Genomic DNA, 23144 nt, shown 5'->3' with positions numbered 1-23144 from the left:
CATGAAAGTGCTTGGATTCCTGGTTTCAAATTTAAACAAAGCATTTTCTTCCATTGTGAAATGAAGACTAGTAAAAATTAGGTAAAAGGTTTAAGTTGTAAAAAACTTAAAAAAAAATACACCCCAGTTTTATTCGATATAATTCACATAGCATACAGGTCACTCCTATAAAGCATATAGTTCAGTGGCTTTTAGTGTATCCGCAGTTGTGTAACCATCACCACAATCAGTTTCAGAACATTTTCATCACCCCATTTCCTCTCAACCCTGTCAACCGTAGGCAACCAGAATCTACTTTCTGTCTCTGTGTTTGCTGATTCTGGTCATTTTACGTAAATGGAATCATACAATATGTGGTCTGGCTTCTTTCACTTAGCATAGTATTTTCAAGGTTCATCCATGCCATAGCATGTAGCAGAACTTCATTTGTATTACTGGGTAATATTCCATTCTACAGATATACTGCATTGTATTTATCCACTCATCAGTTGATAGGCATTTGGGTTATTCTACTTTTTGGCTATTCTGGATAATGCTGCTGTGAACATTCATGTACATGTTTTCGTGTGGACATAGTTTTCATTTATCTTGGCTGTATACCTAGGAGTGGAATTGCTGGGCCATATGGTAACACTACTGTACCATTTTACATTCCCACCAGCTGTGTGTGAGGAGGGTTCCAGTTTTTCCACATCCTTGCCAGTGCCTGTTATTGTCTGTCTTTTGATAATAGCCATCCTAGTAGGTATGAAGTAATGTAAAAGGGTTTTAATGCCCTCGTATGGTCGGATTTGAGAGTCTAAACTTTGGTGTCAGATGAAGTCGCCTCAGACCCTGCTCTTCTAGTTATGAAGCGTGTGATTGTGGACAGGGCGTCTAAACCTCCTTTAAGATTTGGTTTCCTCATCTGTAAATATGGAAAATATTAGTTCTTGGGTTGGTTGTAGTGACAGTAAATGTTAGTTGTGTGTTCCCAAGCCTCAGTTTCTGTGTCTATAAAATAGAAATAACAGTTGCTATATCCATAAAGTAGGAATGGTGATGTTAACTCATGAAATTAAATGGGATAATCTGTGTAGGACACTTAACATAGTGGCTGATGTATAAAGTGATCATTAAATGGTTACTTTTGATTATTTTTTGTCTTTCTGATTGTTCTTCTTTTTGTATCCCAGATAGGAATCATTTCCCTGACTCCCATTTTTCTCCAGTTCAAGCTGGTCTGAGTGAGTCTCCATCTCTGGCCTCCAGAAGAGCAAATAAAAACAAATCTGGCTGAAAATTAACAAATACCATTTTTTTTTTTTTTTTTTTGAGACGGAGTTTTGCTCTTGTTACCCAGGCTGGAGTGCAATGGCGCGATCTCGGCTCACCGCAACCTCCGCCTCCTGGGTTCAGGCAATTCTCCTGCCTCAGCCTCCTGAGTAGCTGGGATTACAGGCACGCACCATCATGCCCAGCTAATTTTTTGTATTTTTAGTAGAGACGGGGTTTCACCATGTTGACCAGGATGGTCTCGATCTCTCGACCTCGTGATCCACCCGCCTCGGCCTCCCAAAGTGCTGGGATTACAGGCTTGAGCCACCGCGCCCGGCAACAAATACCATTTTTAAAGAAATTGTTGATTTACTGATTACTAGTGGGAATACCGTGGGCTAGGTATTGTATTTTTTGTTTCACTGGTCCAGTTTAACAGCAAATATTTGAGATCTTAACATTGCTAATTGTTGTGTGAGGTGCTGGGGGTGTCTTATTGAGCAGCAACAACAAAAAGGATTCCTAGAGGTGATTGAATGGAAGACCTTAATAAAACAATCACATGGTTGATATAAAGTTGTAATCGGGACCGGCGCTGCTCAGGAGAAGGCCAGAGTGCTTTGAGAGGACATTACAGGTGAATTTGACCTGCTATCAGGGAGGTCTGGGAAGAGCTTTTTGAGGAAGTGACTGGCTGAGGTCTGAAAGGTAAGCAGGGAACAGTGACTTCTGCTCCTGGTAGTGGTGGGCTGAGTAACGGAGGAGCCATTCTGCGAAGCACAATCTGCTGATGAGATGATGCTGAATTTCTAGATGAGGATTTGGGGAGGCCAAAGATCTGTGGAAGTAAGTGTGGTATTTGGGGCTGCTTTTGACTTTGGAACCTGTAGTGGGTTTGGCATTTCTGCCAAATTTGGTCCGCCTAGAACTTTAGGATGCAGATATAATTAGATATTAGTTAAGTATCTTTTAAAAATGTTTTCTTTCTTTCTTTTCTTTCTTTTTTTTTTTTTTTGAGACAGGGTCTTGCTTGGTCATCCATGCTAGAGTGCAGTGGTATACCGCAGTTTCCAGCCGGGCTCAGGCAGTCCTCCTGCCTCAGTCATCTGAGTGGCTGGGGCTCCAGACGTGTTCCACTGCTCCTGGCTAATTAAAAAAATTTTTTTTTTTTTTTTTTTGTGGAGACGGAGATCTCACTACGTTGCCTGTGCTTAGGGTCTCAAACTCTTGGGCTCAAGTGATCTTCTCACTTTGGCTTCCCAAAGTGCTAGAATTACAGGCATGAGCTACTGTGCCTGACCAAAACTTTTCGTTTTGAGATGGGGTCTTACTGTATTCCCCATGCTGGCCTCAAACTTTTGGGCTCAAGAGATCCTCCTGCTAATTAAAGATTTTGAGAGTAAATCATTGTGAATTTAGGAGAAACTGTAACTCAGATGTTGGTGTCTTCATAAGAGAAAGGAGAGGGAGATTTGGACAGAAAGACACATGGAGAAAAAGGTTAAGGGAAAACAGAGCCAGAGATGAGTTCTGTTACGCCAAACCTGGGAATGCCTGAAGAGGTGACAGATGGAATCTCCCTAGAGCCTGCAGAGGGAGCGCGGCCCTGCTGATCCTGGGATTTCAGATTTCCAGTCCCCGGAGCAGTGAGATGGTAAATTTTTGCTTTAAGCCTTGAAGTTTGTGGCAGTCCTAGGGAACAAACACAGGGTCATGAACCAAACAAACAAACATGGGAGCCGAGAGGCTGAGCTCCGTTATCTGGCAGACTGTCCCAGTGCCTTCGGAGGGCTGAAGCATCAGGTTCTGCCAAAGGGCGAGAATCCTGGGTGACACCCTCCCCTCAGAATTTGCATTGGGATCCCAAGAAGCCACTTCCAAGGAATGGGCAGGAGCCAAAGTAAGATGGGAAGGACTGCAGTCCTGCTTCAGATCACCTCAGCTTTCTGAAATTAGTTCCAGTACACTAGTGTCTCCAAATTCCCCATAAAAACAAACTTTAATTTTCTCTAGAGGGAGATATCATCATCATTTGAGACCTCTAATGACTTTCACAAGTCTGTTTGTAAATTCATTATTGTACATATAATAAAAAAAATAGACACCCAGGGAGGCAAGGCTCTTGAGTTAAAACTAATAGAAACAACAGACTATAGACAGATCAGCAGGGCTTCCAGATACCAGACACAGACTTTAAAACAACTCTGCTTATTGTGTTTAAAGAGATACAAGATCAAATGGAGAGTTTTGGCAGAGAACTAGAAACTATAAAAAAGAACCCAATGAAAGTTCTAGGCTGCACTGGCCTAGAACTCTACTAAAAATACTAGACTTTTTTTTTTTTTTTTTTTTTTTTGAGACAGTTTCACTCTTGTTGCCCAGGCTGGAGTACAGTGGCACCATCTCAGCTCACCACAGCCTCCGCCTCCTGGGTTTAAGTGATTCTCCTGCTTCAGCCTCCCTGGTAGCTGGGATTGCAGGCATGCGCCACCATGCCCAACTAATTTTATATTTTTAGTAGAGACAGGGTTTCGCCATGTTGGTTAGGTTGGTCTTGAACTCCTGACCTCAGGTAATCCACCCACCTTGGCCTCTCAAAGTGTACTAGATTACCGGTGTGAGCTACCGCGCCTGGCCGCATTTTTTTCTTTTAATTTGCCCACAAGGAACATTATTTATTTTATTTTATTTATTTATTTTTGAGACAGAGTCTCACTAAATTTTCTCTCTCCTCTCTTGTGACAATTAAACACAAGTTATTCCTTCTTACTGTATCTGTCTCCCACCCTCTCTAAATTTTTTCATTTTTTAATGTCTCCAGGCTTCTTTGTGGGTATTTTCTTCTGAGTTCTCTTCTGAGTCACAAGATTTTTTTTAGCCTGGGTCTAATCTGTTCTTCTTTTGGTTAATTTCAATTATTACGTTTTTCAGTTTTAGAATTTTCTTTTTTTGGCTGGGTGTGGTGGCTCACGGCTGTAATCCCAGCACTTTGGGAGGTGGAGGTAGGCAGATTGCCCGAGGTCAGGAGTTCAAGACCAGCCTCACCAACATGGTGAAACCCCGTCTCTACTAAAAATACAAAAATTAGCCAGGCGTGGTGGCAGGCGCCTGTAATCCCAGCTACTCGAGAGGGTGAGGCAGGAGAATCGCTTGAACCCGGGAGGCAGAGGTTGTGGTGAGCTGAGACCGTGCCATTGCACTCCACCCTGGGCAACAAGAGTGAAACTCCGTCTCAAAAAAAAGGAAAGATAATGCTTGAGAATTTCCTGCAATAAATAAAAGGTACCATCCGCAGATTCGTTAGCTGTGTGAACTCAAAGAAAATCACATCTGATCAATTCCTGATACACCCCTGTGCTGCATAATGATGTTTCCACGCGACGGTCCACATGGACAAAGGTGGTCCCATAAGATTATAATGGAGCTGAAAAATTCCTATTGCCTAGTGACGTGGAAGTTGTTGTAATGTTGAAGGGCAGTGAATTACCTGTGTGTGGTTTGTGGTGATGCTGGTGTAAACAGACCTACTGTACTGCCAGTGGTAGAAAAGGATAGCACATGCAAGTATAGATAGTGTATAATAATTGATAATAATACTAAGCAACGATGTTACTGGTTTATGTATTTACTGTCTATACTTTTTATTAGAATATATTCCTCCTACTTACAGAAAAACAAACAAACAAACAAAAAAAACAGCCTCAAGCAGGTCCTTCAAGTGATATTCAGAAGAAGGCATTGTTACCATAGGTGGTGACAGCTCCATGCCTGTCATTGTCCCTGAAGACCTTCCAGTGGGGTTGGGTGAGGAGGTAGAAGACAAGATATTGATGATTCTGGCTCTCTGTAGGTCTAGGCTACTGTGTGTGTTTGTTTCTTGTTTTGTTTGTTTGTTTATTTTGTTTTGTTTTTGAGACAGAGTCTCACTCTGTTGCCCAGGCTGGAGTACAGTGGTGCCATCTCTGCTCACTGTAGCCTCCACCTCCTGGGTTCAAGCGATTCTCCTGCCTCAGCCTCCTGAGTAACTGGGATTACAGGGGCCTGCCACCACGCCCAGCTAATTTTTTGTATTTTTAGTACAGATGGAGTTTCGCCATGTTGCCCAGACTGGTTTTGAACTCCTGAGCTCAGGCAGTCTGCCTGCCTCGGCTTCCCAAAGTACTGGGATTACAGATATGAGCTGCCACACCAGGCCTGTTTCTTAGTTTTTTAACAAAAATATTTAAGAAGTAAAATAATTTAAAACATAGAAGAAAAGCTTATTGAATAAGAATATGAAGAAACTACTTTTGTATAGCTTTATAATGTGTGTGTGTTTCAAGCTAAGTGTAACTACAAAAGAGTAAAAAAATTTAAAAGTTTATGAAGTAAAAATGTTACAGTAAGCTAAGGTTAATTTGTTATTGAAGAAAGAAAATCTTTAAAAAAAAATGTGGCCGGGCGCGGTGGCTCAAGCCTGTAATCCCAGCACTTCGGGCGGCCAAGGCGGGTGGATCACGAGGTCAAGAGATTGAGACCATCCTGGTCAACATGGTGAAACCCCGTCTCTACGAAAAATACAAAAAATTAGCTGGGCATGGTGGCGCGTGCCTGTAATCCCAGCTACTCAGGAAGCTGAGGCAGGAGAATTGCCTGAACCCAGGAGGCGGAGGTTGCGGTGAGCCGAGATCGCGCCATTGCACTCCAGCCTGGGTAACAAGAGTGAAACTCCGTCTCGAAGAAAAAAAAAAAATGTAGTATAGCCTAAGAGTACAGTGTTGATAAAGCACACAGTACTGGCCAGTAATGTCCTAGACCATCACGGTTACTCACCACTCACTCACTCATCCAGAGCAACTGCCAGTCCTGCAAGCTCCAGTTATGGTAAGTACCCTATACGGGTGTACCATTTTAAAAATCTTTTATGACGTATTGTTACTGTACTTTTTTTATGTTTAGTTATATTTAGATACACAAATGCTTGCCATTGAGTTATAGTTGCCTACAATGTCAGCACAGGCATGTGCTATACAGCTTTGTAGTCTAGGAGCAATAGGCTATGCCATACAGATTAGGTGTGTACCATCTAGATTTGTGAAAGTGTGCTCTGTGATGTTCACAGAGGATGACATCACCTAACAATGCATTTCTCAGAATATATCCTCGTTGTTAAGCAACCGATGACTGTAGCACTGCTGAAAACCACAGATAAAGAGAAAAAGAGAAGGGTGGAGGTTGCAGTGAGTCGAGATCGTGCCACTGCACTCTAGCGTGGGCAACAGAGCGAGACACCACCTCAACAAAAAAAAAAGAATGACAGCTGTGTTCTTAACAGAAACAATGGAAACCAAAAGCCTAATGAAATTTAAGTGCTCCAAGAAACTGACTGTGGACCCCGAATTCTGTGTGCAACGAAAATGTCCTTCAGAAAATATAGTTGAAATAAAGACATTTTCATATAAACAAAGACAATTTTTTTTGCCAGCAGACCCACACTAAATTTTTAAAAAATATTAAATATTTTTTGTTTATTTTGGCTAAAGGAAAGTGAGCTCAAGTTAAACGTTAAGAGTTGCAGGAAGGAATGGAGACCCATAAAAAGAGTTTCTATGTGGAAAAGACCAAATGATTATTGACTATAAAATTTATGCCTTTGTGTTTAAAATACATAGGATAGACAACAGGTTATGTAGGTTAGAAAGGAGGCAAATGGAGTAAAACTTTTCTAAGGTCTTTGCATTTCCAGGAAGAAGAAGAAAAAACCAATCATATTAGAGAAGTCGGGATGCATGGTATGTGTAATTTTTGTGGTGGCCACTGAAATTGTGATAGTGTATGATATCTAAGCTAAAGGAGAAGAAAAATAGAAGAAGAGATTCTAAATCTGAAAGAAGGCAAGAAAGGAGAGAACCCATTGAAGAACTGGGACGAAGAGAAAGCAAATAGTAAGTTAGTAAACTTAAATCCCAGTGTATCCGTAAATCACATTAAATGTAAGTGGACTTAAATGCTCCAGTTAAAATACAGAGATTGTGCGATGGTATACAAAAGCAAATCCTGGCCGGGCGCGGTGGCTCAAGCCTGTAATCCCAGCACTTTGGGAGGCCGAGGCGGGTGGATCACGAGGTCAAGAGATCGAGACCATCCTGGTCAACATAGTGAAACCCCGTCTCTACTAAAAATACAAAAAATTAGCTGGGCATGGTGGCGCGTGCCTGTAATCCCAGCTACTCAGGAGGCCGAGACAGGAGAATTGCCTGAGCCCAGGAGGCGGAGGTTGCGGTGAGCCGAGATCGCGCCATTGCACTCCAGCCTGGGTAACAAGAGCAAAACTCCGTCTCAAAAAAAAAAAAAAAAAAAAAAAAAAAAAAAAAAAAAAAAATGTAGAATTGAACAACACAAGTATTAACCTTTTTTTTTTTTTTTTTTTTGAGAGATGGAGTTTTGCTTTCTTTATCCAGACTGGAGTGCAGTGGCATGATCTTGGCTCACTGCAGCCTCCACCTCCCAGGTTCAAGTGATTCTCCTGCCTCAGCCTCCTGAGTAGCTGGGACTACAGGTGTGCACCACCATGCCTGGCTAATTTTTGTGTTTTTAATAGAGATGGGGTCTCACTATCTTGCCTAGGCTGGTCTCGAACTCCTGACCTCAGGTGAGGAGTCCCGAAGTGCTGCCTCGGCCTCCCAAAGTGCTGGGATTACAGGTGTGAGCCACTGCACCTGCCACAAGTAGTAAACTTGACCTAATGGAAATATATAGAACAGTGTACCTAAAAATTGTAGAATCTAAGTTTTTTTTCAATGCACAGGCACATTTGTTGAAATTCAGTATATGCTGGCCATAACACAAGTCTCAACTTTCAAAGAGTTGAAATTATACAGAGTATGTTCTCTGACAACAATAGAATTTAGCCGGGATCAATAAAAAGAAAATCTCGATGTATTTAGAAATTTTAGTTATCTAAGAACTTATGAGTCATAGAAAGCTTAAATATTTTGAGTTGAACAATAGCAAATATATATGTGTGTATATAAAATGGGATACAGCTGAAGTCATGTTTAGAGGGAAATTTGTAGCTTAAGATACATATATTAGGAAAGAAGATATGCTGAAAATCAGGTAGTTAGAAGAATAGCAACACATTAAACTCAAAAGAAACAGAAGGTGGTGGTGTTTTTTTTTAAAGGATTTATAAAATAATGTGAAGGAGGTGGTTGCTGATCAAAGGGGTATGCAAAGGCCCCGTGGCAAGAGGGAGCTCGGGGAAATTGTGGGGCTGACAGAAAGCTGTCATGGTGAGGGCTGGCAAGCATCAGGAGCCCTTGGTTGTGAACTGACACTGGAGAGGGTTAGAGGCTTCGTTAGGGTGCTCTGTCTGTTTTCCCCCAGAGTAGTGGGATACAACTGCTTTAGGATTTTGGGAAGGAGCATGACCTAATCAGATCATGGTTGAAAAGGTGGCTCTGTCTGGGCTGCAGTTGCCTGAGTGGATGCTGGCTGACCCAATGCAGTGAGAGATGCTGGCAGCCCAGGCCTGGGCTGTGGCAGTGGTGATGGGGGAAGAAGCTGGATTTGAAGATGCTGAGGAGGTGACATTGTGAGAGCTCAGTGATGGTTTGGTGTGGGTGTTGGGAGAAAGGAGGTTTGTGGTTCCTGTGATGAGCTGGCTCACGGAACTCTTTCTCATTTAAGGAGCTGTAGTTGAGGATGACTTTGGGGATTTTACTCTTACCTAGCTCCACCTGGATCATCTTATTCTCCATCGGATCATCTTATGCTATCCTGGATCATCTTATTCTCCACTACCCCAGTTTTGCCAGCGAGTGACACAGACTTAGCAGTTAGGTGGCTTGCTAGTGTGCCATGAAGCCATGTAGGTCTCACCGATTCCAGATTGGGCCTCCTTTGTCCCCAGTCATGTGGCAGCAGTGAGGATGGTTCATTTGAGCCCAAGAATGAGGTCAGTGTGACGGGGTCTGGGCCCGATTGGATGCTGGGGCCATTGGCTTTTCGGAGGTGGGCGGAGGAGGATGAGGAGAACCAGTCACAGAAGAAAGGACTGGCAGGGGAGAGGGAGGAAGGGGGCTGCAGGCAGCCCCAGAACCATCACAGTTTACCCCTAAAGGCCTCAGCGAACGCCTCCACAAAATGACGAGATTTTCCTATATAAGAATACCATTATACCTGAAAATTGAATTGTAATTTTCTAACATTTAATATCCAGATCATTTTCAAATTTCCCCAGTTGAACCAGAAATGTCATTTATGATCTTCCTTTTGGGAACGAGGTACCAATCAAATGTTATGCATTATATTTTGTTGTTGTACCTCTTTAGTTTGTTAAATTAGAACAGTTTCTACTGTCATCTCTTCCCATTCCCTACCTGCCTACTATGACATCAACTTTTAAATTTTTTTCTTTTGAGACAGAGTCTTACTCTGTCGCTAGGCTGGAGTGCAGTGGCTCACTACAACCCGTCTCCTGGTTTCAAATGATTCTCCTGCCTCAGTCTCTCAAGCAACTGGGATTACGGGCACCCGCCACCACGTCCGACTAATTTTTGTATTTTTAGTAAAGACAGGGCTTCACTATGTTGGCCAGGCAGGTCTCGAACTACTGACCTTAGGTGATCTGCCCGCCTAAGCCTCCCAAAGTGCTGGGACTACAGGTGTGAACTACCATGCCCAGCTGTATTAATGGCTTTTAATGGCAGAAACCGCAACTACTTTTGCAGCAACCTAATAAAAGCTGTTTCTGGATTTTTCTGATTGCTCATGCATTCTTTTACATCATTTTTTAAATCTTCTGTATTTCCTATAAAGTAGAAGTGAGATGTTTCAAAGACTCTCACTTCTGTATTTCGGTTGACATTTTGGGCACATCCCTAAATATGGGACTCACTGTGCTCTGTACTGCCTTCCACTCGGAAGTGGGCATGCCCTGCCAGGCTGTCCCCCTCTGCTGTGTCATCGCTTGGTTTACAGGAGATTGTTAGGTCTTTTCTTTCTTCTTCTCCTTCTTCTCTTTTCTCTTCCTTTCTCCTTTCTCCTTTTCTTAAAGAGACATAGGATCTCCCTACGTTAAGCCAATCTGGTCTTGAACTATCCTAAAGTGATCCTTCGGCCTTGGCCTCCCAAAATTCTGGGATTACAGGCATGAGCCACCCTGTCTGACCAGGTCTTTTCGCTGGAGATGTGATTTCCCTTTACAATTAGGAAGGAATAGGTGATTTCCTGGGCACTGTGCAAATATCCTTTTCCCCAAATGGTTTCCACATTTGTAACAATACAGGACTTGCCTGAATGAATTTTATTATGAGATTTTGTAAAATGGAGGTTCCCACTTCTCCATTCTGTCATTTATTCCACATTTATCTATTGGTGTTCTATCTTTTCTCGGGGCTGGGTAAGGTGCTAAGATTACGCCTGTAATCTTAGCACTTTGGGAGGCTGAGGCAGGTGGATCACTTGAGGTCAGGAGTTTGAGACCAGCCTGGCCAAAATGGTGAAACCTTGCCTCTACTAAAAATACAAAAAAATTAGCTGGTCGTGGTGGTGGGCGCCTGTAATCCCAGTTACTCCAGAGGCCATGGCAGGAGAATTGCATGAACCCAGGAGGTGGAGGTTGCAGTGAGCCAAGATGTGTCACTGCATTCCAGCCTGGGTAACAGAGCGAGACTCTGTCAAAAAAAATAAAAATAAAAAAGATATTTTCTGACTTCAACCGAGTTAAGGACCATAGTTCCTCCTAAAAAGGTAGGACAATTGCTGGATTCTTTCTTTTTTTTTGAGACAGAGTCTCACTCTGTCACCAGGCGCCAGGCTGGAGTGCAGTGGCACAATCTCGGCTCACTGCAACCTCTGCCTCCTGGGATTCAAGCGATTCTCTTGCTTCAGCCTCCCGAGTAGCCGGGACTACAGGCACATACCACCACGCCCAGCTAGTTTTTTTGTATTTTTGGTAGAGACGGAGTTTCACCATGTTGGCCAGGATGGTCTCGATCTCTTGACCTCATGATCTGCCCACCTTGGCTTCCCAAAGTGCTGGGATTACAGGCTTGAGCCACTGCGCCCGGCTAATTACCAGTTTTCAAGGTAAGGATTTGGTAAATAGTCATCCCCAGTAGAGGCAAATGTTTCTCTCCCCACAACCCCAAACCCCCACACCCAGCCCGAGTATCATTATGGATTCGTGGCTATTTTTATTCAGTGTTTTACAGTCAGTTACAGCCATTGTTTTTGATGCTCAAATCATTCTGATTTTCCCAGAAACATACCTTCATCTGGCTCTTTGGTCTTTGAAGGCTTGCTTGCTATGTTGCGATCTGTGTTCATCTTCTAGATTGAGTCGTGGAGCTGGAGTTGTAGATAGAAGAGACAGTGTGTGTCCTGTAGCGAGGGCGGCAGCCCATCTCCCTTCAGTCCTGGCACAAGAGTGCCTAGGAGTTTCCAGATTTCAGGCTGGCAAGTCTTTGTTTCCCTTGTTTGGATTGGCTTAGGTTTAGGGTTGTCCCACCCTCTCTTAAAATGAGTTGGGTAGCTTTCTGTTAGGAAGGCTTTTGTCTCTACCTCTCATATCGAATCTCCATTTATTGTATTTTTTGGGGGGAGGTTCTTATCTGTGGGTTAGACCATCTGTCTCCTTACCACTCTGTCCATCTCGGTGTTTTTCGCTCTCCACCATCTCCATCAATATTCTGGGAGCCTCTCAGTTTTGTCTTTTTGCCACTAGTGACATTTTCTGTAATGTACATTTTTCCCTTTGGCTCCCTCCATTTGGATTTTAATTTTTCCTTAGTGTGATTGTTTTCATTTTCTCTTCTAATCTTGGTCAGCATCTTAGCTTGTTGTCTTTTAATTTCATCCTATTCTCATTTTGGTGCTCTCTGTCCTTTAAATACATTTTATTTTTAACTTTTTAAATAAAGGCCATGTCTTCCTGCATCTTACTAATGACAAGAACCACATCTTGTCCGAAATCATCTTCCATTTTCTGCAATCATTCATTTCAGGTTTGTGCGTGTGCTTAGTGGCATGTTTTTCCATCAGCCTGCCCCCTCCCCCTTTCTGTTCTAATTTAGTTGGCGTTTGCCAGGCTGCGGGTTTGAATTGCTGTTTTCTGGGCACTTGGCTGGGTGTGATCTGGGGCTGGCTGTGGGGTGGTCGGCCACAGGCCCAGGCTGTATGTCTGCTGCTCTGGATGTGCCCTCCCCTCCCCTCGAATTCCTGTGCAGTGGCCCCGTTTTCCATGTCCGTGTGTGTTCCTGAGTAGTGGGTGTTTGTTGATCACCTGCTGCCCACTCTGCTGTTCTGTTTCTGAGGGTGAAGGGTGTCTGCCTCCCTTTCCCCCACAGGAAGGGCTGGACTCCCATCCCCTGATGAATGGTGCTTTGTCCTTATAGAATGATGGAAGAGGGCCACTCTTTTTCTTTTAAACTTGCTATTTTAACCATTTTAAAGTATACAGTTAAGTAGCACTAAATACATTAATGGCATTGTGTAACCATCACCTCTATCTAGTTTGGGAACTTTTTTTTTTCCAGTTGTCAAATGATTCTTTATTGAAATATTTTCTTTTGTGCTTCTTAACTAGCTGGGCATTCCACAGTGCCACTCTCGATGTCATCGATGATGTCATGAGGGTGGTGGCCATCAACATTACAGCCCACAGACTGGGCAGTCCCCAGGATCCCTTTGATGGTTCCAGAGAGTTCTCTGGCTAAAGATCGGTGCTGCATCTGTCGAGCAGTGTTGACAATCTCATCGAAAGTGATATTCCCACTGTGTTTAATGTTTCTCTGTTTCTTTCTGTCTCTTGGTGGTTACTTGAGGGCTTTGATGATCAGGGCAGAGGCAGAAGGCACCACCTCAATCTGGGCCTGTCTCTTCTGAATGGTCAGTTTCACTGTAATCCTCACACCCTTCCAGTCACCTGTTGCCTTGGCAATGTCATCACCAACACTTTTTGGAGACAGACCTCGGGGGCCAATCTTGGGGGCCAGTGCAGAAGTGGCACCGACTTCACCCCCAGTGCACCTCAGGTATACGACTTTGATCTCATTGGGGTTGAACTTTGGTGGCATAGTGGAGGCGGCTGGTGTTGGATGAACCCGGATTCAGGACAACTGAAGAAAGTTGCACCTTGGCCGTCTCTGAGCCAAAAGCTAGTTTGGGAACATTCTTACTGCCCACATGGAAATCCCTTCCCCATTGTGAGTGACTCCTCGTTTTCCCCTCCTGCCAGCCCTTGACAGCCACGGATCTGCTTTCCATCTCTCTAGATTTGCCTAATCTGCATATTTCATTTGTTTTTTTGACAGAGTCTTGCTCTTTCACCCATGGTGGAGTGCAGTGGTTCAGTTCCAGCTCACTGCAGTCTCTGCCTCCCAGGTTCAAGTGATCCTCCCACCTCAGACTCCCGAGTAGATGGGATTACAGGTGCGCTTCACCATGCCCGGCTGATTTTTGTATTTTTAGTAGAGAGGGAGTTTCACCATGTTGTGGCTGGCTGGTCTCCAATTTGTGACCTCAAGTGATCTGACCACCTCGGCCTCCCAAAGTGCTGGGATTATATGCAGGAGTCACTGCACTTAGCCACTGGGCACTATGTTTTCAAGGTTTACATTGTACGTTTCAGAACTTCCTATATATATATTTTTTAATGTGTGAATAAAAATGTGTTTTATTTTTAATGTGTGAATTTTTTTTAATGTGTGAATTAAAATTTTTTTAATGTGTGAATAAATAATGTTCTGTGGATATACCACATTTTGTTTGATCATTCATCAGTGGACAGAGATATTTGGGTTGTGTCTATCTTTTGACTATTGTGAATAGAGAGCTGCTGTGTACATTCATGTACAAATTGTTGTTTGAATGCCTGTTTTCATTTATTTTGTATTTTTTCTGACATTTGAGACAGAGTCTCTGTCACTCAGGCTGGAGTGCAGTGGTGTGGTTATGGCTCACTGCAGCCTTTGCCTCTTGGGCTCAAGCAATCTTCCCACCTCAGCTTCCCAAGTAGCTGTGACTACAGATGTGTGCCACCAGGCCTGGCTAATTTTGTAGTTTTTTGTAGAGATGAGGTCTTGCTATGTTGTGCAGGTTGGTCTGGAACACCTGGATTCAAGTGATCTTCCTGCCTCAGCCTCCCAGAATGCTGGGATTACAGGTGTGAACCACTGTGCCTGGCTGACCTGTTTTCATTTCTTTTGGGTACATGCATGAGTTAAATTGCTAGGTAATTCTATGTTTATCTTATTGAGGAACTGTGAAACTGTTTTCCACAGTGGCTGTACCATTTTATGTTCCCTCCAGCAGTATATGAGGGTTCCAATTTTTCCATACTTGCCAACACTTTCCACTTATTATAATATTTAATGCTTTAACAATAGGATATTATATTATTTATTTCCTTGATGGCTAACAAGTTGAGTTTCTTGTCATGTGCTTGGTGACCATTTGTGTGTATTTTTTGGAGAAATAATCTATTCAAGTCCGTTGCCCATTTTCAAAATCGGGTTGTCTTCTTATTGAATTGTAAGATTTCTTTATATATTCTGGGTACTAGACCCTTATCAGATACATGATTTGCAAATATTTTCTCTCATTCTGTGAGTTGTGTTTTCGCTCTCTTGATAGCGTCTTTTGAGGCACAGAAGTTTTTGATTTTGGTGAAGTCCACTTTCTTTTTCTGTTGTTGTTGCTTACGCTTTCGGTGTTATACTTAAGAAACCCTTGCCTAATCCTAAGTCAAGATTTATACCTGTGTTCTTCCATGAGTTTTATAGTTTCAGCTATTATTAGTATATTTAGTCTTTGATCCATTTTGAGTTATTTTTTTGTATGTGGTGTGAGGTCAGGTTCCAGCTTCGTTCTTCCTGTGTGGATGTGCGATTGTTCCAGCACGGTCTGTTGAAGAGGAGCACTCTCCCGCTGGAGTCTGCCTCCTCAGCTGTGCAGACAGCCTTGCAGTATGGAAAAACAGCTACAGAGCTTCTCAGGAGTGCTTGGTAATCTCACTGGAGTTCATAAAGCGATTCTTATGGATGGTTATGAGGCATTTACACATTTAAAGGGTTTAAAAGGAAGTATCTGCATTTTAGAATTTTTTACTGCCATGGAACTCTTCTACATTTTATTTTGTTTTATTTTATTTTTTGAGACAGGATCTCACTGTTACCCAGGCTGGAGTGTAGTGGTATGATCTCCACTCACTGCAGCCTCTGTCTCCCGCGCTCAAGTGATCCTTCCACTCAGCCTCCTGAGTAGCTGGGACCACAAGTGTGTACCACCACACCTGGGTAATTTTTGTATTTTTTGTGGAGACAGGTTCTCACTATGTTGCCTAGGCTGGCCTCGAACTGGGCTCAAGCAATCTGCCCACCTCAGCCCCCCAAAGTGCTGGGATTGCAGGCGTTATCTGCTGCGCCCAGCCTCTTCTACATTTTATATTTGAGAATATGGACTTGATTTAGTGCTTCTTATAGTTTGATAAACTTGAAATAACACTCATCTCATTAAATCCAGTCTCATTTGACATTCTCTGTATTTGAACCCTGATAAAAATGGACCTGTACTCAGAAGCTGGGCAAAAAGGAAGTCTAAGAAGTTGTTCTCTGTCTGCTCTCTCTCTGTGTGGTTGCTGAACATTTTTGTGTACTTCGATGACAAGTAGAACTAGATTTGTCAAGAATCCAGGCCTGAGTCTATTTATTTTTATTTTTATTTTTTTCTTACATTTAAGGGAGATCTGACAAATGAGGTATGAGTCTAATGTCAAAGTGTGTTTTTATTGTCTTGTTAGTCACAATTGTCTGTGTTTTCATATCTAGCTAGTGTTTTGTATAAGCGGGAATTTTGCTGTTTTTAGAAACTCTTTTGTAGTTACTGCAGCTTCTTTGCCCTCTAGTAGCAGAAATGGGTATAACTATTTGGGAAAGTGATTTAGTGAGTGTCTGAATAACTTCAAGAGACTCCTGGTCCAAAATTCTAACAGTGGGGCCCTGTCCTTAGGAACTAATCTTAAATATGAAGCTCATGTACATGTTTATTGTAGCATTAAATATAAAAAGTTGCAAACCACCCCAGGTCCAAGTCTAGCTTAGGAAAAGCTCCACCAGAACACTCCAGTTTAATGACTCAGTGCGTTAATGATAGTAGCTGATAAAATGAGTACTGCGGGCGAGTCCCGTGCTGTGCTCTGTGCGCGTGCTGTGCCACTTCATAACTTCATGGCGGCTGCACCAGGTCGCAAAGCCAGAAAGTGGCAGAGCCGGCAGCCCTCAGTGCCTGAAGCAGCCAGCCAGGTAATTGAGGAGGGTAGCGGCAGGGACAGTACTGTGTGATGTTGGAGAAATGAGGCAAAGCTGTGTTTACAGAATGCATTTCAGCAGTGTGTAAAGCACCGGAAATAAGACAGCAAAGGAAATTTCACAGATGATATCGGGGGTCGTGTTAGGTGGTGGAATTTGTATTATTTTTATGTTTACATCTGCTTGCCTGCATTTTCTAAAATGAGCATGTATTATATTTCATACCAAAGGAAACAGAAAGGCATGATACGCTGTCCTGTGTTACGCTTCCTGTCAGTGGAAAACTCCTAATGGTAAGAGGGGCTGTGTCACGACATGGCGATGATTCAGGTTGGAGAAGCGGCCGCCCTCAGCCTTGTCTGGAGTGTCCTAAAACAGCCAAAACAGTACTGTTGGATTAAATTAGATTGAATTTCAGGAGTCAGATAATACAAAAGGGCATGCTTGTGAAAACATAGGATTTAAATTTTGTAATATCCTAATAAATGTGTACATTCTATGGAACAACTTCATTATGTTCCCCTTTGTTTAAACTTTTAACTCCTGTGCTGAAAATAAATCTATACTTATCTAAGTGGCAAGCTCAAGGTCTTGGTATAAATAGGATGTATTTTAGCCTGACAGGCAAACTGTTTGGAAAAGCAAGTTATTGTTGTTTTTAAGTTATTAAATAATTCATATGTCATATAACTCCCCTTTATGTTTTTATGTTTTTTAATTTTTTTGATACAGGGTCTTTTTTTTTTTTTTTTGAGACATGTCTCACTCTGTCACCCAGGCTGGAGTGCAGTGGCGCGATCTCAGCTCATTGCAACCTCTGCCTCCTGGGTTAAGTGATTCTCTTGCCTCAGCCTCCCAAGTAGCTGAGGTTACTGGTGTGCACCACCATACCTGGCTAATTTTGCATTTTTAGTAGAGATGGGGTTTTACCATGTTGGCCAGGCTGGTTAGGAACACCTGACCTCAAGTGATCTGCCTGCCTCAGCCTCCCAAAGTGCTGGGATTACAGGTGTGAGCCACTTGCCTGTCCTTGACATAGGGTGTCACCCAGGCTGGAGTGTAGTGGTGCCATCGTCACTCACTGCAACCTTGGACTCTTGGGCTTAGGTGATTTTCCTGCCTTGGCCTCCCCAGTAGCTGGGACCACAGGTGTGTGCCATCATGCCCAACTAATTTTTAAATTTTTTTGTAGAGATGGTATCTCACCGTGTTGCCCAGTCTGGTCTTGAACTCCTGGGCACATGTGATTTGCCTACCTCTTTCTCCCAAAGTGCTGAGATTACAGGTGTGAGCCATAGCATCTGGCAATTTTGTTTTGACATTTTTTTTTAGACACATGGTCTTATTCTGTCACCCACGCTGCAGTGCAGTGGTTCAGTCATAGCTCACTGGAGCCTAAATTCCTGGGTCCAAGCAGTTTTTCTGCCCTACCTTCCCTAGTAATTAGGACTACAGGTGTATGCCACCACACTCAACCAATGTTTATAGTTTTTATAGAGATGGAATCTTGCTGTCTTGACCAGGCTGGTCTTGAATTCCTGGGCTCAAGTGATCTGCCTGCCTCGTCCTCCCAAAGTACTGAGATTACAGGTTTGAGACACCATGCCCAGCTCCACTTTTCTGTTTCGTTTACACACTTGAAAACAGATGGGGCTGGGTGTTGTGGCTCACGCCTGTAATCCCAGCACTTTGGGTGCCCAAGGTGGGAGGATCACCTGATGTCAGGAGTTCGAGACCAGCCTGGCGAACATGGTGAAATACCGTCTCTACTAAAAATAACAAAAAATTAGCTGGGCGTGATGGCACACGCCCATGGTCCCAGCTACTTGGGAGGCTGAGGCAGGAGGATCTCTTGAACCTGGGAGGTGGAGGTTGCAGTGAGCCAAGATTGTGCCACCACACTCCAGCCTGGGTGACAGAACGAGACTCCTTCTCAAAAAAGAAAAAAAAAAGAGAAAACATACCTGAAGGATTTTATCTTGGAATGTGAATAGTAGGTGTTAGCAGTGGCTCGGCTCTGGGTGGGATTCAGTGAATAAAAAGTAACTCCCAGCAAACAAGTCTGCCGTATGTTGGGTCTTTTAATATAGGACTTTATATCCACCAAGTGTTAGAAAATGAATGAGGAAGCAGCTGGTTGAGCACGTGCCAGGGGAGAGGAGGTTGAATGCTGGTAGTGGCAGCCCTGCCGCACTCTTCTCAGGTGCCTTTCCGTCAGGTGCCTTGCCGTCTGAGGTGGGATCCATAGGTCAGGAAGCTGGGGAGGCTGCCTCGAGCCCAGGCAGCACCAGCTTCAGACATCTGGTGTATTTCACTGATTTCCAAGTTTCCAAAGCGCCCTGTCGCACCCCTCTCATGACACTTAAAAACAATTTATGGAAATTTCCAAACAGACACAGAAGTAGAGACAGTTGAATTAATCATGTCAGCCTTGGGTCTTGTTTCATCTGTCTCCACCCCCCATCCCCACCCCCTTTTTTCTGAGCATTTTAAAGCAAATTCTTCTGATACTTCTTACGTGTAAAGTATCCCTCTGCTGGAGCAGTTTCCTGAAAGGTCAAGGGTCGAGTCCCTTTCATCGTAGTATTCCAAGCCACACTCAGCACTCAAGTGCTCAATAAACATTTATTGAAACAGTGATGTCATTCCGTAGCTCTATAGGGAGATGGATTTTATTCTGTAGGTTTCGTAGAAGCTGAGTCTTTCCTACCTTAATGAACCACAGATAGTGTTTGTGTGTTTCGGGATGTCGCTCCTGCTGCTGGTGGTTAAGGTTTGTGCCTTTGGTGTGTAGGGGAGATGGGTTTGTGCATAAATTCACTTTCAGAAAAAGTAGGGTGATTGGTTATGGCTATAATTTAGTCTGAACTTGTATAGACAAATAATGAAAAGTAAGTCTTCCCCAAACATAAAAAATGTTTTTCATTTGCTGTCTAAGAATGGAGAGAGTTGAAATCAGACAGATGTGGGTCCGAAGCCCACACCTGTCACTTCTTTGTAGGTGTTCATGTCCTCTCTGGACCTCAAATTCTTCATAAGTAAAATGGGGCCATAACTATTGTACAGGGCAGATTAAATACAGATTTTACATAAGCTCCTGGCACACAGTAGGCACTCCACAAATACTGATTCTTTCTTCTCCTTGCCCATGGTTCTGCGAAATCTGAACCTATCCTGGGCCTCCCTTAGAATGTCGTTATGTGGATTACATGAGTGATCTCTGGAAAGTGCTTACACTTGAACCTGGAGCAAGTCAGAGCTCAGTTAGCCTGCTGGGTGCTGCCCCTGCCAGACAGTCCTTGTAAAATCATGCGTGTGCCTTCCTCGCCTCATCTACCCTGCTCCCTTTCCCTAGAGGGAACCACGTAACCATTTTTATCATTATTTTGGTTAATCCTCCCAAAGTTCTGGGATGTGAGCTACGGCCTTCTGGGCGTGAGCTCTGGCCTTGTTTCTTGCCAGTCTGATGATGCAAATAGTATTTTCAGTTAGTTATACTTCTCTCTTAGGAGCTAGGTTGAGCATCTTTTCCTGTGTTTAAGGGCTTTTTGTATTTTTTTCTTCTGTCAAACGTTGTTTATATTTTTTTTGCCCCTTTTCTACCAGATTGTTAGTCTGGTCTCAATTTTTGTAAGTACTTTAAAGATTAAGTATATTAGCCCTTTATGGTATTTTGTAAAACTTCCTGGCTGGCTGTGGTGGCTTATGCCTGCAGTCACAGCACTTTGGGAGGCCAAGGCCTGAGGATTGCCTGAGCAACATAGTGAGACCCTGTCTTTACCAAAAAAAAAAAAAAAAAAAAAAAAGCAAAAAAAATTAGCACACCTGTAGTCCTAGCTACTTGGGAGGCTGAGATGGGAGGATTGTTAGAGCCCAGGAGGCCAAGGCTGCCGTGAGCTGTGATTGCACCACTCCACTCCAGCCTGGTTGACAGAGTGAGAGCCTGTCTCAAAACAAAAATAAAACTAAAAACTTCCTGAGGCACTGGGGTGATTAAGATAAATAAACCGCTCAACCCAGGGACTGTTGGTCTGGGGAGGGAGACAGCTTTGTAATGGATGTTCATGTACTTGCAAAACGTTGACAGCTAGTTCTGCCTGGGGGAAGTCTGGGAAGGCTTCCTAAAGGTGGTGGCATTTGACTTGGATCTCGAAGCTCAGGCGTTTTCCAGCCAGTAGAAGAGGAGCTGAGGATTTCCAGGCAGAGGAAAGTGTATATTCAAAAGAGTGGGGGAAATAAAGGAGTGAATTGTGTTTGGGTTGGGTAGTTCTGGGAGGGGTGAGAGAGGAGCCTGTCAGATTGGGAGGAGCCCTGTGGGCCACAGGAGGGCTTCCTAGACAAGGAGGAAAGCCAGGGGAGGTTTGTGAGTGGGCCCTGGGCTCTAAGACCCTATGCTGCTTCCAGTCCCCAGGAGCTTTTAACACTGCGGCTCACTGGTCCCTCCCACGCTGATGCTGATTACCGGTGGGGTGGGGCCAGTGGTCACTGTTTCTCGAAGCTTGCCAGGTAATTGTAGTGGCAGTTGGGGCTTAGATCCTCCCGCTGAGAGAGAGAATTGTGGCAGCAGGTTGGAGGGAGGATGGACAGAGAACAAACTTGGTGTGCTTAGGAACCACCTGGGTTCTTGGCAAAAATCCGTTTTTCCAAGGCTCGGGAGGTTGGGAGTGGAGCAGCAACTTGCTTTTTATTTATTTCTATATTATTATTTTAATAACGTGAATTTTTTTTTAAAAGACTAATCCAGTGAAGTAGTGAGAATGGGGTAAAGAATAGAGCAAGGGGTTTAGTCTGTACCTGACTGTGAACCATCATTTGAGGTAGCTCACTGCCTTCAGGCCAGCCGTCACCTGTGTTTTTAACAAACATTCCAGGGGTTCTGATGTGTGGTGGTCTGGGTCACGCTTTGAGAGGCACTGAGGCCAGAGACAAGAGTTAGAACAACTTAGTCCTGAGGTAGGTGGGGCTGAAGACGAGGGGCAGAATCTTCCATTATTTTAACAAATACAACCAATGATCCTAGAGAGCCAATTAGAAATGGGGAGTGAAGGAGAAAAAGAGCTGAGCACCTGCTACTACTTTGAGCTTTGGTGATGCTATTATTAACTAAAGAGGAAATGTGGGGTCACTGAACAGTGAGAAGAGGTATGTTTCAGGGTGGAGACCTGGCCCCTGGGACACCAGCATGCAAGACTAGATTGGAGTAGCAGTGACGCTGACCGATCAGGAGCGAACTCAACCGACCCGTGGTTATCAGGCAGGAATGCATTTGGCTGCAGGTTGATGTCATCAGGTCCCACACTGGCTACCTTGTGGCCTCAACGTGGCTGCTGCAGCACTAGATAGTGTATGTTCATTCAAAGCAAAGGTGGCATTGAGTCTACATGGGTTCCCACGTACCAGCCAAGCACTTGTCTACGTCCCCACCCCCAACAGAACTGCTTAGGTCTCCTTGACCAGGACTGGGGCAATGGGGATTAGACCTGTGATGAAATTCCGTCCCCCGCCATGCCACCACTCCCAATTCAGAATCAAGATCCTGTGAGCAGTGAGGATGTGTGCATGGGGAGATTAACAGTGTGGGCCATACCGCAGCAAGAGATGTGTCCTGGGTTCAGGGAAAGAGTGTGTGAACTCCAATGAAGGGCAGATCTGGAGCAGCTCTCTTGGGGGTTTGGGCATACACATCACTGCCACTTTTTGGCTTTTTTGGTTTGGTCCTTCCTCAAATTAGCAGGGTCAGGAATGAGGTGTCCCTCCTTCTGTCAGTGGAAACTTTGGCATAGATAGGGTCTTTGGAAAATGGTACACTTTTAAATCTTGGTGGCAGTGCATTGAAGGAGGAAAACCAGGGTGGTGGCAATGGGGAAATTGGATTATCTTGATTAGTAAGGGAAGGATGACTGTCCTTTTTCCATGGGTTGGTGTTTTGGGGTCTTCAGAAAACCTGTGTTGGGTTCCATTCTGTCAATGGCAGCACCAGACTCAGGGCCTGGTTCTGCGCAGCTGAGTGGGATTCTGCAGTGCAGCAGTTGCTTGGTGTGCTCTTTCCTGCTGGCCGTTGGTGTCATGGAGACGCTGGTATGGCACACATTCCATTGCTGCCCTGGCCGTGCACACTCCCTCAGCTTCTGCCAGGATGTTCTAAGATTGGGATATAGGTAGATACGTGATGGGCAAGTTGCAGGTAGTTCCTGAATGAGGATGAATCTATGGGTAGTATTTTGAGTAGATACAGGAATTTACTTATGCTTAATTGATTTAAATCCGTTATCAGCAGACTTTTATGCTGAAGTTTTATTTTCCCAACAAGTATTGTCTGGGCTCTGGGTTTGAATCCTGGGTGTGACATTTATTAGCCAAGTGGTCTTGGGTGAATTACTTAATCCTCTGCCCCTTAGTTTCCTAATGTGTAAAGTGGCAATATTACCACCAATTTCAAAATTGCTGTGAGGATTGAAAGATGAAGATGGCCCCTGCTCGGGTAGCAGATGTGGTATGTGTGAAGAAGTGTTGAAGATAATCTTTAGGTCTTTGAATATGTTGTGTGTGCCTTATGTTTTATGAACAAATTATTTTCTGATGGTTTCCTGTTTG

The 23144-nt window shown here is 43.8% G+C and overlaps 1 protein-coding gene, 1 long non-coding RNA gene and 1 pseudogene across 5 annotated transcripts in view; 1 reads left to right on the top strand and 2 right to left on the bottom strand.

Moving 5' to 3' along the window:
• Positions 1 to 23144, top strand: part of DGKD (diacylglycerol kinase delta) — a 111402-nt gene that overhangs the window by 4075 nt on the left and 84183 nt on the right. The window contains exon 1 of one of the 4 annotated variants that reach the window (XM_074398840.1): positions 13030 to 16843. The exons of the other annotated variants lie outside the window; for them this stretch is intronic. Coding sequence (XP_074254941.1) covers positions 16841 to 16843 — 3 coding nt within the window. The 5' untranslated portion in view covers positions 13030 to 16840. Of the gene's footprint in view, positions 1 to 13029; positions 16844 to 23144 lie in introns of those variants that run through there. 4 annotated transcript variants of the gene reach the window in all.
• LOC141584525 (uncharacterized) lies at positions 2212 to 11664 on the bottom strand. Its single transcript, XR_012517591.1, has 2 exons — positions 11514 to 11664; positions 2212 to 2949 (listed from the first exon to the last, which is right to left on the bottom strand). It is a non-coding gene; the product is annotated as an uncharacterized LOC141584525 (long non-coding RNA).
• LOC101046360 (large ribosomal subunit protein uL11-like) lies at positions 12822 to 13334 on the bottom strand (annotated as a pseudogene).

The sequence above is a fragment of the Saimiri boliviensis genome, chromosome 5, assembly GCF_048565385.1.
Source record: "Saimiri boliviensis isolate mSaiBol1 chromosome 5, mSaiBol1.pri, whole genome shotgun sequence".
Taxonomy (NCBI): Eukaryota; Metazoa; Chordata; class Mammalia; order Primates; family Cebidae; genus Saimiri; species Saimiri boliviensis.
This window is presented reverse-complemented; position numbering and strand designations above follow the sequence as displayed.